The sequence below is a fragment of the Xenopus tropicalis genome, chromosome 9 (genome assembly GCF_000004195.4).
Source record: "Xenopus tropicalis strain Nigerian chromosome 9, UCB_Xtro_10.0, whole genome shotgun sequence".
Lineage (NCBI taxonomy): Eukaryota > Metazoa > Chordata > Amphibia > Anura > Pipidae > Xenopus > Xenopus tropicalis.
The window spans coordinates 54,785,237-54,800,709 of NC_030685.2; the positions used below are offsets into that span (position 1 = coordinate 54,785,237).

At 45.4% G+C, this 15,473-nt stretch overlaps 1 protein-coding gene across 3 annotated transcripts in view; it reads right to left on the minus strand.

Moving 5' to 3' along the window:
- Positions 1–2,578: 2,578 nt before the first annotated feature.
- Positions 2,579–15,473, minus strand: part of vps8 (VPS8, CORVET complex subunit) — a 104,314-nt gene continuing 91,419 nt past the window's right edge. For all 3 annotated transcript variants that reach the window (XM_012970873.2, XM_012970874.3, XM_002936535.4), the window contains 4 exons: positions 14,945–15,113; positions 5,684–5,731; positions 3,669–3,749; positions 2,579–3,034 (listed from right to left, as the gene is read on the minus strand). In XM_012970873.2, the coding sequence (XP_012826327.1) occupies positions 2,885–3,034; positions 3,669–3,749; positions 5,684–5,731; positions 14,945–15,113 (448 nt within the window). In that variant the 3' untranslated portion in view covers positions 2,579–2,884. The remainder of the gene's footprint in view (positions 3,035–3,668; positions 3,750–5,683; positions 5,732–14,944; positions 15,114–15,473) is intronic.

The following is a 15,473-nucleotide window of genomic DNA, read 5'->3' on the forward strand; positions in this document are numbered from 1 at the left end:
GGGCATACTTGGCTTATAAACATTGGTATAACACACCCTTGTATAGTTCCATTGATACCCTGGACATTAATTGGACCCAAAATCCAAGGCTTCAGAATTGTCTTTTGTTAGAGATTGTTAAATAGTTGGAAATCTCTAAATTGAGTTACATTTTTTAGTGATTTTTAGTTAATTGGTGGTGGTGCCTCTCTATTTGTAACCTTGTTATATAGGCTATAGATACCAAGCTGAGGGCAAGTAAGAGTGGAATTGGAACTTGCCGTTAATATACTGCATTGAATATAACTGGAACTATAGCCACTCATACAATCATATATCCATATACGTATATTTTATCCACAGGGGTAGATCTAATTCTGCAGGGCTTCCCACCAGAGCTTTCATTCACACTAGAAGGCCCCCATTTGTACATTAATACCCCTGGTCGGCATATAAATGGCCAACCTATTACACAGATATCTTATCTATGTGAGTGGTAGGTCCCATCAACTGTTATTCATTACCCTTTGTTAATGCTGAAACGCAGCCATTTAATACAGTTTGCACATAATACAAGCTTATCGTTACGTATAAGAGACGCTTGCTCTGAAAGAAAACTAAATGGGTTACAAAGAATGAATTTAAGGGATCATTCTGATTTGTATAAAGGATTCAGCTGATTCTATAAGCAGCATAGCCAGGTTTAAGTCCTTTGATGAATTACAGGCCTTAATGAAATCTCTTAAAATGAAATTGCATTGCGCTGGGATTAGCTGAACATTAAGTAAAAAGGTGATTCGCCGAGTGGTAGGATTCCTGGATATTAAAAACATAAATAGACTGTACAGATGTAATAATGGATTAGCCTACATTTCGGAGGAAAACGTGGCCCCTGAGTATTGCCAGTGCAGAGAAACAGGAGTGCATAGTTTTACTATAGCAGCGCTGGTAGCCTGGGGCTCGCCCACCTTCTCAACTGTAACTCACAGACTGCAGTATAGAGAATGCAGCTTATGGTTTAGCAACTGACGGAATATCACAGATGTGGGCTGATTTATATACAATGGCCACATTTGCACTTATGCAGTAACCCATAGTAACCAATCAGTGATTTTTTTTTTGCCAGCCGCAGGCTGAACAGTGAAAGCAAACATCTGAATGGCTGCCATGGGTTAAAGCCCAGGTGAAAATGCGCCCAATGTTTCTAAATATCCTTGATTTAGTCTTAATATAGCCATACAACTGTAAAGTTATAATCATGTATCACTTTAGTTTGCAATCCACATGCAATCTACCCAGGCCTTTCAGTTACAATGTCCTGTTTCACAATGGGAACAGGCTGGAGGAATGCAATCAGACAATATTACCAAGACTACAACCTCTTTCCAGCAGTTTGCTTGCAAAGGTGCATCTTAAGCAGGTCAGGCTGGGGTGGGCAGGCAGGTGGCAGGGCCCATCAGGTTTTCTCCGGGTAACCTGCACCCCACTCTGCCCCAGCCGCTGCTTACTTGCTGTGAAAAAAAAAAGATGGCCGAGCATTCCAAAGTGTGATGCATCTTTATTTTTTTACAGTACGTAAACAGTGCAGCATCAGGGAGCAGCGATGGGACCTTCAGTTGGGTATATGGTAGGCTTAAATATAAAGCGTTATGCAATAAAAGGTGCAGTGTTTGATACGTCTAATCACCAATCAGTAGGTAGCATTTACTATCCAACTGTCTGTAAGGGTAAGCTTTGTGCCCTTGGGTAAGTTCAGGTCATAAAATGAGTTTGCTGGCTCGGGTTTGGGCAGCTGGCGGGTCCAGTTTTTGGCACTGCCAGACCTACTACCATAAATCGATGTGCGCTACCTTTGCTGTTTAGCTGGGACAAGCACTCTCTGTTGGAGATATCAGTGGCAGCCCAACCCCATCACATGACCTCCAGCAGGTTTGGGTTGAATTGAAAGGGTCTGCAGGCTGGTTCAGGTTCCCTAGGGGTGGGTCATAGCTTTTGTGAACCGCACATCACTAGTTACTGCTAACCAGCATCATTCAACATCACCTTAGCCACTGTTCCTCAGGAATAATCAGTTAAGCAATGGCTGTACATCTTGCTAACCATGCCTCAGAATCAAGCCCTCTCAAAGTCACCAAGGTCTCCTCTTCTAGCTGCATCTTTATGCATCTAGGGTTGCCCAGAATCTTTCCAACGATCCTAAGTATATCAGTGTTGTGTAACTCATGAGCCCTATCTGTGCTTTCAACGTAATTTGTACCCCTCATTTACAAAAGGCCCTTATTAGTGAGGCAGAGTTGTATTGCTCTCAGTGTCCCAGGCCCGTGGTACGTAGGCCCTTGTATAAGACTGCGACAGGATATGATTAACAGACCAAGATCCAAGAGAAGACATCACAATGGGCTTTTATGAAAAGCTGTTTTGAAACTGGGCATTGGTGAGATCAGCAAAGAGATCGCTGGGGAGATGCTGATGAAGACTGCAGTGCTCTGTTCATTGAATTAATCCACACTCCTGTCTTATTAAAGCCAACTGGCTGCTTGAGTTATTAGTGGAAACAATAGTAAATAAGTGGTGCTCTAGATGAAAAATGAACATAATATCTAACTAATTACAGAATGGTTTAATTTAACAGCACATTCATATAACAGCAATGTAATTACAGTACTTTAAAAAGTGTTCCATTGTTTTTCACACTATACAGGGATTCCCTATGTCTCTGATCCCAAGCATACAAAACTGGCACGCAGTCCTTGCACATTCACAATCACATGTGCCCGAAGCCCGTGAAAAAGACGACTGACATCTGTCTGTTCTGGGGATGATCCCAAGCCTAATGTGGAGGCACAGTCCTTTAGGAGCTCACCAGATACTCTTGTGGTGTTTAGCCTTTAAACACTGCGGTTATTCAGTCGCCAAGGTAAGGGGGTGGGGCAAGGTGCAGTTGGAAGTTCTCATTCTGGAAAACACTACTTGTAGCAATTCCACCATAGGAAGCATAATATGAAGATGATTTTTCTGGGCTTTGAGAGCGGCATAGCTCAGTAAGGAGAGCCAACTGGAAAACAGCAGATAATGAGAAAAGTCAGCCGTTGTAATTGAAAACCCCTTTCCTCTGGGAATAAAGGACTTTTTCAAAGTTGCTCCGTAAGTAAAAGTCCCCCCACCCCGGACCATTTAGAAATATATGCCATCCATGTGTGCAGTCCATTTGCAGTAATGTTGGACTAACAGTGACATGGAATGGTGACAATAGCCAGGGATCACAAATGGCTGTAAATTAATTTCCCTATTTCTGGCTCCAGGACTATTTCTAAAGATCAGCTGGTACAGTGAGTTCAGCATATAAAATACAGTATTTCCAGCTATATTCTTCTCTTTACTTTTCCTTTAATGCCGGCTTCCTTGACTTCAAATAATCTTTGATCACAAACGAAACAGCATGCCTTCTGCAGCTCTCCTCGACTGGGATTAAACTATTAAGATACAGCATTCACCTGCTGGGTACCAGATAGGCACTCTTCATATACGCCATCCTGCTGGGGACTAGCAGCTTTAGTCTTTCTTATGGGCCTCGTATGAGAAATGGCTAATGATTTCTATTTTTTGACTACAATTCTGATTTTGCTGACTTCTATGATAAAACTAGAGACATTAAGTCTTTGAAGTAGAGAGAAGCAATTTTACTTTACCCGTGAGGTTCCTTTGTAGAGACGGCAGAGATGCTGGAACGCCTGCAGCTGCTGTGGATCTAGAATGGGATCAGTGCTCGACTGACAGACAGAAGATGCAGAAAAAAAGTGATTTTAGCACATATAGACTGCAGAACCGCCTGGGGTCATTGGCACAAGCGAGTAGGGCACAATCATATACTGTATATGAAGTGAAGGTCATTTGAGTTAAAAACATCAGGGACACTGAAAGTTGAAGACAAATTCTAAGCAATTTAGAGAAGGTTCTAACTGGCCGTGTAATTTCATTTTATTGCAGCTGTGGTCTATCTTCCCTTTCTCCTTTAATCCACAGTCTGCTGGTAATCTCTATAGCCTGCGCCCTCACATTCCCATGCTGTGAAAATACACCGTGTAATTACTTCTTCTGAACTATTTCTCACTATCAACCTGAGCCGCCTTCTCAGCTTCAACAACACGAATCATTTTGCCTGTTGTCATAGAAACCATCAGTTTTATTTCCCCCCCCCACCTCTCCCCCTATCTGATTTCTCTCCTGTTTAAGTAGTGGACAGATGACTTTATAGCCCTTGCTCATATATCCGATTTGGCATGAAGTCCCACTCAGATGGGGCAATATGTACAGAGTGGGAATTAGATGGTTTTTGTTCTAAATGAACCTCACTTGGATGAAGAGATTAATCACTGGCAGCCAATCTCTGCCACTTACTTGAATGGGGAACAGCTAGCATTTTGCCATACTCACTTGCACTTAGATTCAATGAGCTCACCTGGCGAGATGGATAGATGTATTTGGCACCCAGGCAAAAGCCTACTAAATAACTTTGTATATAGAGGCATCAGGGGGGCATTCTATTTGTTGCCTCTGCAAAATAAGCCCCTTTATGGTTCACATGCACGCTCTGTCTTTCTGCTAGTCACCTTTCTTTCTAGACTCCCACTACCCAAATGTGTAATGCCTTTAAGTATACACACAATCCCACTAAAACCTGTTCCTATGCAAACAGAGTTTTTGCAGTGTGTACAAATAAAATGATGATAAAATGCATATTGTGAGTAGAGCTGTGAATGAACACTGAGCTGACTGTGACTCAGAATATATTGTCCTTTGCCTGGAAGCCTTTATGCAGCGAGGGCGCTATTGATGAGAAAGAGCAGGACGCAATGTCAGGGAAAGGCGGTTTCAGCAACTCTCTAATTATGTTGCTTATTTTTTTAGGGAAGCTCTGGAGATGCTTCTCTATGACCTTTAACAGCGGTGGCTAGAAGGAATCGTTTACTGCACACAGGATGGAAATCAAAAAGTCAGTTTCTCACTTGCCATGGCCAAACATTAGTGTTATCCAATAGAACAGATATTGCCTGGACCTGAAATGTGGCGCAGCAACAACTACATCTTAAGCTTTGGTTGTCATTTATTGCACTAGAGTAGTGTGCAGCTTGGGATAGAGGAACATAATGCTCCGCAGCCATGGAAATGGAGGTGACTTCAAGCAAAAAAATTTGCTAAACCTACCAAATATGAACCCTAGGCAGCACTGTGTGAAATCTGTAAAATGGCCACGTATGCTGGAGTCAGAAACATTATAACATATAACATTTTAATCAGCTCAGACAATATCATACTGAGAAGGAGCTGAAAGTAAGGGAACACCTTGCAACTGCAAATGCCTGATATTGCTCCTGAATACATTGCATGTGGCTTTGCTTGTTTATTATGGGTGAAGTGCACTGCTCATATAATGGGACTGACCCTGTGGCAGGATGAAAGATAGATCACTCTGATCTCAGGCAAAGTAAGTTAAAACAGGAACCCTAACCACACAGTACCAAAGGGTTTCCCTTACAGATATATTGAGGCTCAATAACACCCGGTGCAATTAGATACTTTTTGGTTACTTGGCAGCCAGTTTGCACTTGGGTAGAACAGATCTAACAGGAGACACCCAACACTGCCTATAATGATACCACACATATATGGACTATACAAAGTGAAACTGAACCATCGTTCTTACCTTCTTGGCAGCCTCCTCTCTTGATGATCGAGATGAAGTCCCTCTCACCTGTTTCAAAAGAACAAAAAAATTAACTTATTAGCATTATACAAAAATGTAGATAAAATGCAAAATTCTCAGATGTGATAGTGTATTTATTAGTAGAGCTCATGTTGTTCTTGAGAAAGGGGCGTGCCCCAAAATGTTACATGACGCAAAACACACATGGGGCGAATACCTGCTTGCATTTGCTCTGCTGGTCTTTCCTTTTAGTTCTTAGTCAGGCCCATATTTGTTGAACGGCAAAAATGGTCTGGGCGTAGGGGGCAAATTGTTCTAGGTGGCAGACCATAAACACTCGCAAACTAAAGAGACACATGGGGAATTTAAAAGGCCAGCCCATTCCCCCATATCGTTCCATGGCTTGCAATGCAAGCGTCCAGTTTGCACTGTGGGCTTTGCTACCAGGGGCTTTGGGTGGGGATGGGAGCAAGAAAGGAGGATTTTTAACTTACCGGAAAATCCTTTTCTAGACGGCCCGTACTGTCAGTGCAGACGCCATGGGGTTAAGTACTCCCTTCCGGAGGCAGGACAGAAGAAGAAACAAACTTCTCGGCTCCTCCCTCTCCCTATAAGCCAGTGCTCCTCCTTTTGGCTCCAGTTTTTTGTTATAGCAGATCAGTTAGGAGGAGTAGATAGGAAGAGGTATAGTAACAGCTAGTGAGGAGCCAGAAGTAGTAACTGAGAACTTGTTTAACTAGTATAACTGAACTCAACTAACAGTAACCTAAGGGTGGGGCTTACTGCACTGACAGTACGGGCCGTCTAGAAAAGGATTTTCCGGTAAGTTAAAAATCCTCCTTTCTCTAGTACGGCCCTACCTGTCAGTGCAGACGCCATGGGGACGTCCCAAAGCTGTCCCGTAACTAGGGTGGGTGAATTTACTGGTTATTCTAGTGATGTACTGCAGCTTGTAGGACCTTCCTACCAAAAGCTGCTGGGGCAGAATGAAAGACTTGTAGTCTATAAAATCTTGCAAATGTGGAAAGTGATGCCCACGTAGCTGCCTTACAGATTTGCTCTGCAGTAGCGGAATTGTATAGCGCCCATGAAGTGCTGACTGCTCTAGTCGAGTGCGCTTTAATCCTAAACGGTTTAGGCTGTCTTTTGAGGTCGTATGCGTAATTTATTGTGCTGACCAGCCATCTGGCTATAGTACGTTTAGACGCTGGGGATCCCTTGTTCGCCCCGTACGTGACCAGGAAGGCGTCCGTCTTCCTGTAGGGTTTGGATCTATCCAAATAGAACTTAATTGCTCTAACCACATCTAGTTTGTGAAGGGCCTTTTCCTTAACATTAGTGGGTCGCGGGCATAGTGAAGGAAGGTTAATTTCCTCGTTGATATGGAACGGGGATACCACCTTTGGTGTGAAGGATGGAACTGTTCTGAAAACTGCTCTATCTTGGTGTATGACCAGCCAGGGCTCCTTGTGAGATAGGGCCGCTATGTCTGACACCCTCCTTGCTGACGTGACTGCTATCAGGAATGCCATTTTCCAGGTAAGGAACTTTAGGTCACAAGCATCTAGCGGTTCAAAAGGGGGCCCTTGTAAGGCAGTTAGAACTACATTGAGGTCCCAGGGCGGTGTGGGGTCCCTATATGGCGGTCTGGTTCTACCTACGCCCTGCAGGAACTGAACTATGTCTGATTCCCTTGTCCACTGGTGTTGGAGTAAGAGGGAAAGAGCAGAGATTTGAGATTTAAGAGTAGCTAGAGATAGACCGAGGTGGAATCCCTTGGCTAGGAACTCTATGACCGTCTGGGTGGAGGCTCGCTTCCATGGCATGTGTGTTGAGGCACAGTGGTTCATAAACGCTCTCCAAGTTCTGTAATACACCTTCGTAGTGGTAGGTTTTCTAGCTTTCAGCAGAATGTCTATGGCCGATGTGGAGAAACCCTTTGCACGCCACAAATCGGTTTCAACAGCCAGGCCGTTAAATGCAACATTGCCGGGTTCTCGTGTTTGATTGGACCCTGTGTCAGTAAATCCGGCCTGAGCGGTAACCGTAACGGTGGAGCAATCGACATTGTCACAAGATCCGCATACCAGGTCCGCCTGGGCCAGTCTGGGGCAATTAGAATTGTCAACGTATGTTCCTGTTGGATCTTGCGTATTATCCGAGGTAAGAGGGCCAGTGGAGGAAAGGCATAGACTTTGCTGAAGGTCCATGGTATGACTAAGGCATCCACGTATGATGCCCCCGGGTCCTGTGACCTGGCGCAGTACGTAGGAACTTTGAAGTTGCGCCTGGATGCTAGCATGTCTATGTCCGGGCATCCCCACTTGTCCACAATCAGGTCGAAGATGTCTGGGTGAAGTGCCCACTCTCCCTGATCTATCCGTTGGCGACTGAGGTAATCCGCCTCCCAGTTCTGGACGCCGGGTATGTAAACCGCTGACAGTGCCGGTACGTGTGATTCCGCCCAGTCGAGTATCCTGGACACCTCCTGCATGGCTTGGCTGCTGCGGGTGCCTCCCTGCTTGTTGATGTAGGCAACAGCAGTGGCGTTGTCCGACTGTACGCGAAGAGGATGGTCTTTGAGATGTGGGGACCAATGAAAGATGGCGTTTCGTATGGCCCTGATCTCCAGGACGTTGATTGGCAGTTTTGCCTCCTCGGCCGTCCATGTCCCTTGACACGTGTGCGGGGGAAAAACCGCGCCCCAACCCGTGAGGCTTGCGTCCGTAGTGATGACTGTCCACGGTGGTAGGGTCCATTTCCTGCCCTTGATTAGGTTGTGTGGGCAGGTCCACCACTTTAGTGATTGACGTACCGGTTTGGTTACCGGGATGAATTGTGACAGGTTCGAGTGATCCTTGTTCCAGTGCCGTAGGAAATGGTTTTGGAAGCATCTCATGTGGAAGCGGCCAAATGGTAATGCTTCCAGTGCGGCTGCCATGTAGCCCAGGAGTTTGAGGCAGCTCTCCGCCGTTGTCGAGTTCAGGTCGGCCATGTCCTGAGCTGCCACTGTTATTCTGTGAACCTTCTCGGTTGGTAATGATATGGTCTGGGCTGTGGAGTCGAACCACATTCCTAGGAATTGGATGCGCTGAGTCGGCGACAGGTGACTCTTTTTGTAGTTCATTATGCAGGTCTGTGTGTCCGTTGCGGCCTGTCGGTAGGAGTGGGAGCGAATTAGGATGTCGTCCAAGTATGGGGTGAGTGCTATTCCCATACGTCTGATGTGTGCTACAATTGGGCTGAGTACTTTTGTGAAGACTCTGGGTGCTGTGCAGAGCCCGAAAGGTAGGGCTCTGAATTGATAGTGTTTGTCCTGGACCGTGAATCTCAGGTACTTCTGCGAGCTCTCCCTGATGGGGACGTGCAGGTATGCGTCCCGTAGGTCCACTGTTGTCATGTAGCAATGTGGTGTCATGGACATGCTCACTGATCTGAGGGATTCCATGCGGAACTTCTGCGTGGACACGAAGGGGTTCAACGGTTTGAGGTTGAGGACTGGGCGAAAAGTGCTGTCCTTCTTTTCCACGAGGAATAAGTTGGAGTAGAACCCTGTGTAGCGCTCCCGCCAGGGAACTGGCGAGATGACATTGTTGGTCAGGAGTTCCTCTATGATGTTTGTGAGGGCGAGTTGTTTGACTGGGTTTTTTGGAGTGGCTGAACGGGTAAACGTACGAGGGGGCAGATTGTCGAATGGAATTCTGTATCCGACCTCGATGATCGACAGTACCCAATTGTCCTGTATGTGTGTTTGCCAGGTTGATACAAATTTTTGAAGCCGGCCCCCTACCTTGTCTGAGTTTGGTGTGCAGTCATGCAGAAGCAGGCTTTGAGGGTCCCGGTTTCCTGTTCTGTTTGTGTTGTTGTGACCAGGATGGTCTGTTCTTCCTGGTGTCTCCTCCACTCTGTGATGTGCGGTATGAGGAGTTGCGAAAGGAGCGAAAGGAGCGTCCCTGAGCATTCCACTGTCTGTTGTAGGGTCTATTGGTGGAATCGGGCCTGGCCTTTTTGCCCGACGGTAGAAAAGAGCTTTTGCCCCCGGAGACGTCTGAAATTATCTGTTTAAGGTCAGGTCCGAAAAGAGTGTCTCCCGTAAACTTGAGGTTGAGGAGCTTGGATGTTGAGGCTGTGTCCCCGGACCAGTGGCGAAGCCATAAGGCTCGTCTGGCAATCACTGTGTCCATGCTGGTTTTGGCTGCTAACCGTACCATATCCATAGCTGCATCTGATAGGAACGCTAGAGAAGCACTAATCTGGTCTAGGGCCTCCTGTAGTGCTTGTGGTGAGGACGGTGGGTGTTTGATTAGTTCTTGGCACCAGAACTTTGCTGTTCTCGCTAAACCTGCTGACGCTACTGCTGGCCTGAGAATTGCTGTGGCGTGAGTGAAACCTTTTCTGAGGGTGACCTCCATTTTCTTATCCATAGGTTCTTTGAAGGCGGCCTCCTCGGTGGGTAAAGCCGTATTTTTGGAAAGGCGGGCCACTGCGGAATCAACTCTGGGGGCTTTATCCCAGAGCTTTTGTTGTTCTTCCGGTATGGGATAAGTGGTGAGAAAACGTTGTGTCAGAGTAAGGCGGTGATCTGGTTTTGCCCATTCGCTTTCAATTAATTGGGAAATTGAGTTGAAAACGGGGAAGGTTCTAGCCCTTTTGGGCTGTACCCCCAGTACCCTGTCGGCTTTGGATGCCGTTGTTCTCTCATCTTTAATTTCTAGTGTGGCTAGCATGTCTCGTAGAAGTCGTTTAGCCGTATCGGGCCCAGTGATAGAATGGTAGTGCTGATCTCTACCTGAGTCATCCGTATCGGCATCACTATCTGATATCTCACCCGCCTCTGGTTCGCTATCTTGTTCACTGAGCTCCGTGTCAGAGGAATTAGTGTCAAGCAATGTCTGTGCTTTGCGTTTCCTAGTGTGCGTAGAGGACTGACTGATAGTGGACTGTATAGTCGATTTTATCCAATCAAATAAGTCCTCTAGTTGTGGTGGTTTTGCAGATGTGGACGGGATAGGTTCCCTGTCCGGTTCTGGTGTGATGGGTATATGAGTGGATTGAGTTTGATTGGCACTGTCCTGAGCATGAGTTATTGCGGTCAGTGCCGTATCTGGTTGGGGGGATAGTACTGGTGCGGTTATTGTTGGCTCCGCACAGTCCATGCACTCTCCTTGTTCCCCCTTGCGCAGAGTGTGTTTACAGATTCTGCATTTTTTAAATTGGGTGGTGGCCCTCTTGTCAGTAGCTTTCCTAGCCTTTGTGGTAGGTGTAGTAGTGGCCATATCCTTCCTAAGTTCTTCCAGTGAATTGTTAGACTCCATCTAGTAAAAAGAAATAGATGGGAGATATCTCAGTAATACCTATGGTAAGATAGGTTTATGTCATGTGGTAGGGGAGAAAATAAGGTGTTCTGTAGTGAACTACAATTAATACCTCATACGATGAGCATATAAGCAGGCAGGAGCCGAATCGCTGTATCAGCACTGCAGCTCCGTTCCCTGCACAGCCGCTGTGTGTCAGTGTGAGCGCCTGATTGCGCATGCGCCTCTAGTAATGGGCGCGAAGCGGAGGCGCACTATGATGACGCGGCACGCGCGTCTACGTTCGTGTGCGCGCGCCTCGCTACAGAGATGGCGCGCATCCTTAGTGGTGCGCGCCTCTGTACGAGCCGCGCGTCCTGGATGGCGCCTTCCTCCGTGTGGTCTGATTGCTCGCAATGGGGGAGAGAGAGGTAGGGGGTACCGATCTCTGGGAGATGGTAGCGGCCCCAGTGTCGCGCCTGAAGGCTGGCCAGACCTGTGGTGTGGCGTGTAGCCCAGGGCTGCCCCACAGAAATAACGTGTGTGGGGGATTTTGGTCTGCAGGCCTGTGGTGTGCATAGACCAGTGCAATCCGAAGATATCCAACAGTAGAAAGACAAATAAAAAAAAATAAATAAATAAAAAATAAAGCAAATGCAGTCTGTCCTAACCTCCTAGCAGGACAGAAGAAGAAAAAAACTGGAGCCAAAAGGAGGAGCACTGGCTTATAGGGAGAGGGAGGAGCCGAGAAGTTTGTTTCTTCTTCTGTCCTGCCTCCGGAAGGGAGTACTTAACCCCATGGCGTCTGCACTGACAGGTAGGGCCGTACTAGAGAAATGGAAATTTAGCCCTGCTCAATGTTTCATTATTCTTTTTTTAGTCAAGCATTCTGCAGATTACATTTCACTTATTTAAGGTACCATTACCAGGAATTTGCACTTAGATCCACTATATGGAATACTGTGCCATTAAAATAAATGCAGTAACAAATCTCAATATTATCTGTCAACAATGGGCTAGGGAGATGCAGTTCCCAACAGTGGCTGAGCTGCATTGCCTGCCACCAATGTATTAGGCCATAACTGCAAAGAAATGAAACGGCTGTATTCAAGGACAAAAATGGGTTAATTTTGTGAACTCATTTTAGGAACAGATTCAGCGGATATCAGTTCTTGGCAGCACTACAGCAATGCACTTTCCCTTCTGTGGTGCCATTTCTGCCAGCAAGCAGCAGGAGCTCCTCCAACAAGCCGGCTCCCAACACAGAGCCGTGCACAACAAGCTCTGCCTAATTGGAAGATTAAGGGCCTACTGACTCTAACTCAAGCGGAACATCCCCTGCGCACAGGGGCTACATCTCCGTGCACTGCCAGGGGCTCCGTATTAATCTTCCATGGACACTGAACTCAGCAACACTGCAATAAATTACAAATGGTTCTTAATCTAAAATTTTGTAATTCTAATGAGTCACAATAAACAATGATTAAAGGCATAGTGACACATTCAAGTTTCAGAGGAACATATCGCTATGCCGATATAAAGCTGCTCAACACAGTTTCATACAAAGCAAAGTTGTTCTTCGATAGGTTTACCTTGAAGTAAACTGAGGTTAAACCAATAAACTTGAAGACAAATACAAACAGTGCCCCAGCCTTTCTAGAATTTTCCCTGCCAACCAGGCAAATGGGAACCCGAAGGCCTTAGGAAATGGTTAATTGATTACTGTTGTTATGATGAGTCCCTGGTCAGGTGAGGAGCTTTGCTTGGGCACTATTTAGTGAGGGTAAACATGCTTACCTAGAGGGATAGAATAGCAGAGATGTCTGAAATTCTCCTTTACCAATGAGTGGTACAGGGGTACAGTAGACTGGGTTCACCAGCAAAGGAGTCTGGCAAAGCATTATTTATACGCACTTTAAGGAGGAATTCAGACTTTAGTCCCCTGATATGACTCCCCAGCACCCACTTGCATTGGCAGGGAACTTTGCTGTGAGTTACAGTGAGAGGTAATCTGGCATGTGTCACTTAGTTTGGAGACCTCCCTGCCATAGAATTGATTAATATTGGAAAGTAGCATTCAGTTGCTCATGAGTTGTACTGCATAGTGACAACCACAACATGACTTCTAGCAAGTCAGCCAGTGTGGCTTGAACCTCAGAGGGAAGCATCTGTGAAACGGCCGCATGTCACAGATACCTCTGAGTTATATTTTCTGCAGGCCCACTAGTCTTCATCCCTCAGGAATATTTATTCTCACATACTGTACAGATGTGACTGGATAATGCCTTAATCCTTTTGGTGCTGGTGAAAACAAATCTGCAGTTCAGTGGAAAATGTACAGATTGCTTCATTGAATAAAACCAAAATATTCCAAGGCTTGCCAATGAAGGCGAGCAAAGTGTCTGCAAACCCATTTTATGTGCTAGGCCTGTTTGCAAAGAGGCAGAAGAAGCGGTACAAACACACAGTTGGAAGAGGGAGGTGATAGAACATAAGAATTCCTTTGTGCAGCTTAATTAGGACATAACATGCATGAGAATCCTGGGCATCTCTACTAGGTGAAGCTGTCACAGCCACTGCTGATACCAGCGGGGAGAGCAGGCAGAAAGGATTAACAATTTGGTTTCTGGGCATCTCCCAGCCTGCCAATGCTGGCTGGGCACTGGACTGTGAATATATTATTATATTTATTATTTGATATTAAATCTTCATCTGAACTTTTGTATATGTAAAGTACACTGAAATATTTAATCACTTCTGTTTGATAAGAGGATGGTGTTGGTGTCCATATGGAATTAACAAGGAGGTGTGACATTTTCACATTTATATTTTAGCCTTGTCTTTTTGTCAGCACTGAGGTGACCCCAGGGTATCTGTTCTGCACATCCAGTGGTTGATGTGTCAAAATTTGAACACTTTCTTGCAAATCTGACTAAATTACACAAAAAAGTCTATGTCTGGATCCCATCACTTCTGGCACTCCCTTTCAAAATTACATCTGTCCACAATTCTTTTGACACGTGTACTGCACATGGGACGGACTGCGTGGCACCAAGTGCAATGGTACAAAAGTGCAAGGAGAGCCTTTAAATGCAAGTACCTTTGATGAATGGGATTTTTTCAGGCAATAACTGTGGGGAAATATATGTAACCACTACTGTACTTGCAATTGCAAATGACCCTTACTGTCTCAGTCCACAAACAAGAACTTAAGGTATAATCCGTAGGAGATGCCAAAATGTTAGCCAACCCCTGGTGTTTATAATAGCTCATCTGCTACCCTAGGCTGGTGCTCTTAGCAGGGCTATTTCAGTAGAAGCTCATTTGCCTCAATCTTATACCATTTTTGTATTCTTTTTCTCTGGGCAGATGCATGTCCCGCAGGGTAAAAAAGCCAGCATTTTGAGTCTAAGCTTGTCTTTAACTGTCTGCTCACACGCCAGGCTGGAATCTAGACTGAAGGAGATGGGAACAATGGACTGCTGCTGAAATACCCTGAGCAAATACAGTTTTTGGCAGACGTGAGCACTGGCCTGGGATATCAGGTAAGCGATTATAATCATAGCATTTGTTCTCCTTAATCCTCTATGCTTCTGCACTTGGTTTAGTCAGCCTCACACTGAGCAGCACAAGGAGGCCTTTTAATGTACTTAGCCTAATGTTTCAGTTTTAGGAATTTCTTTCCTGGGAGCATAACAATCTATCAATTTAACATGTAGAAAATGGGTTGGAGCAATCCAGAATCACCAGAGGGGGAAAGCCAGAGGCAGAAGGGAAAGCAGTGAGTCAGAAACTGAATGAAAATCAGCGTGAGTCTAGTAAACTTGCATTGAAACAAACATTTTTTTAATCTCACTAGTTTCCATGTAAGTTTACTAGGCTAGCACAGCTTTCTCCCCATGAATTTTAATAGACTTGCCCACGTTTGAAATGTATTAAAGAAAAAGATGCCTAGCTTGGCACCTACCTGCGCTAATGAGGTAGTTCGGCCTTTCTTCACATCTGTCACTGTCTGCCTCCCCGCACGGCCTTTGTTAGTTGAGTTACACCGATGGCAGATCCACTGACTCTGTCCTCCAACTTCAACCTTGCAGTCCTTGCCCAGGAGGCAAAGGGAATGGTAAAGGTGGCCACAGCTGCAGGCAAGTCATAATGGGAATTAAATAAAAAGACTGACCTGTTTTCTTTAGCATTATACCTGATACTAAACAGACAGAAAGCACAAGGCCACTACATGCTAAATAGTTTTGCTCCCAGACACACAGTTAAATTATTCACTTGCAAGGACAATTTCCTAACAGCAATAATAAGTCTTGCAAACTGCAGTGTCTGTGTAACAAGATGTCAGGGTGCCTCCTGTACCAGATTTATTACAGGAAGGCTACAATGTATAAACTACCACATTCCAATGAAAAACATCTTAGGGGTTAGTACCATTTGGATTAAGCCTAAGTCAAATGTAATTAAACCCGATAGAAGCAGGGATCTCCTACTTC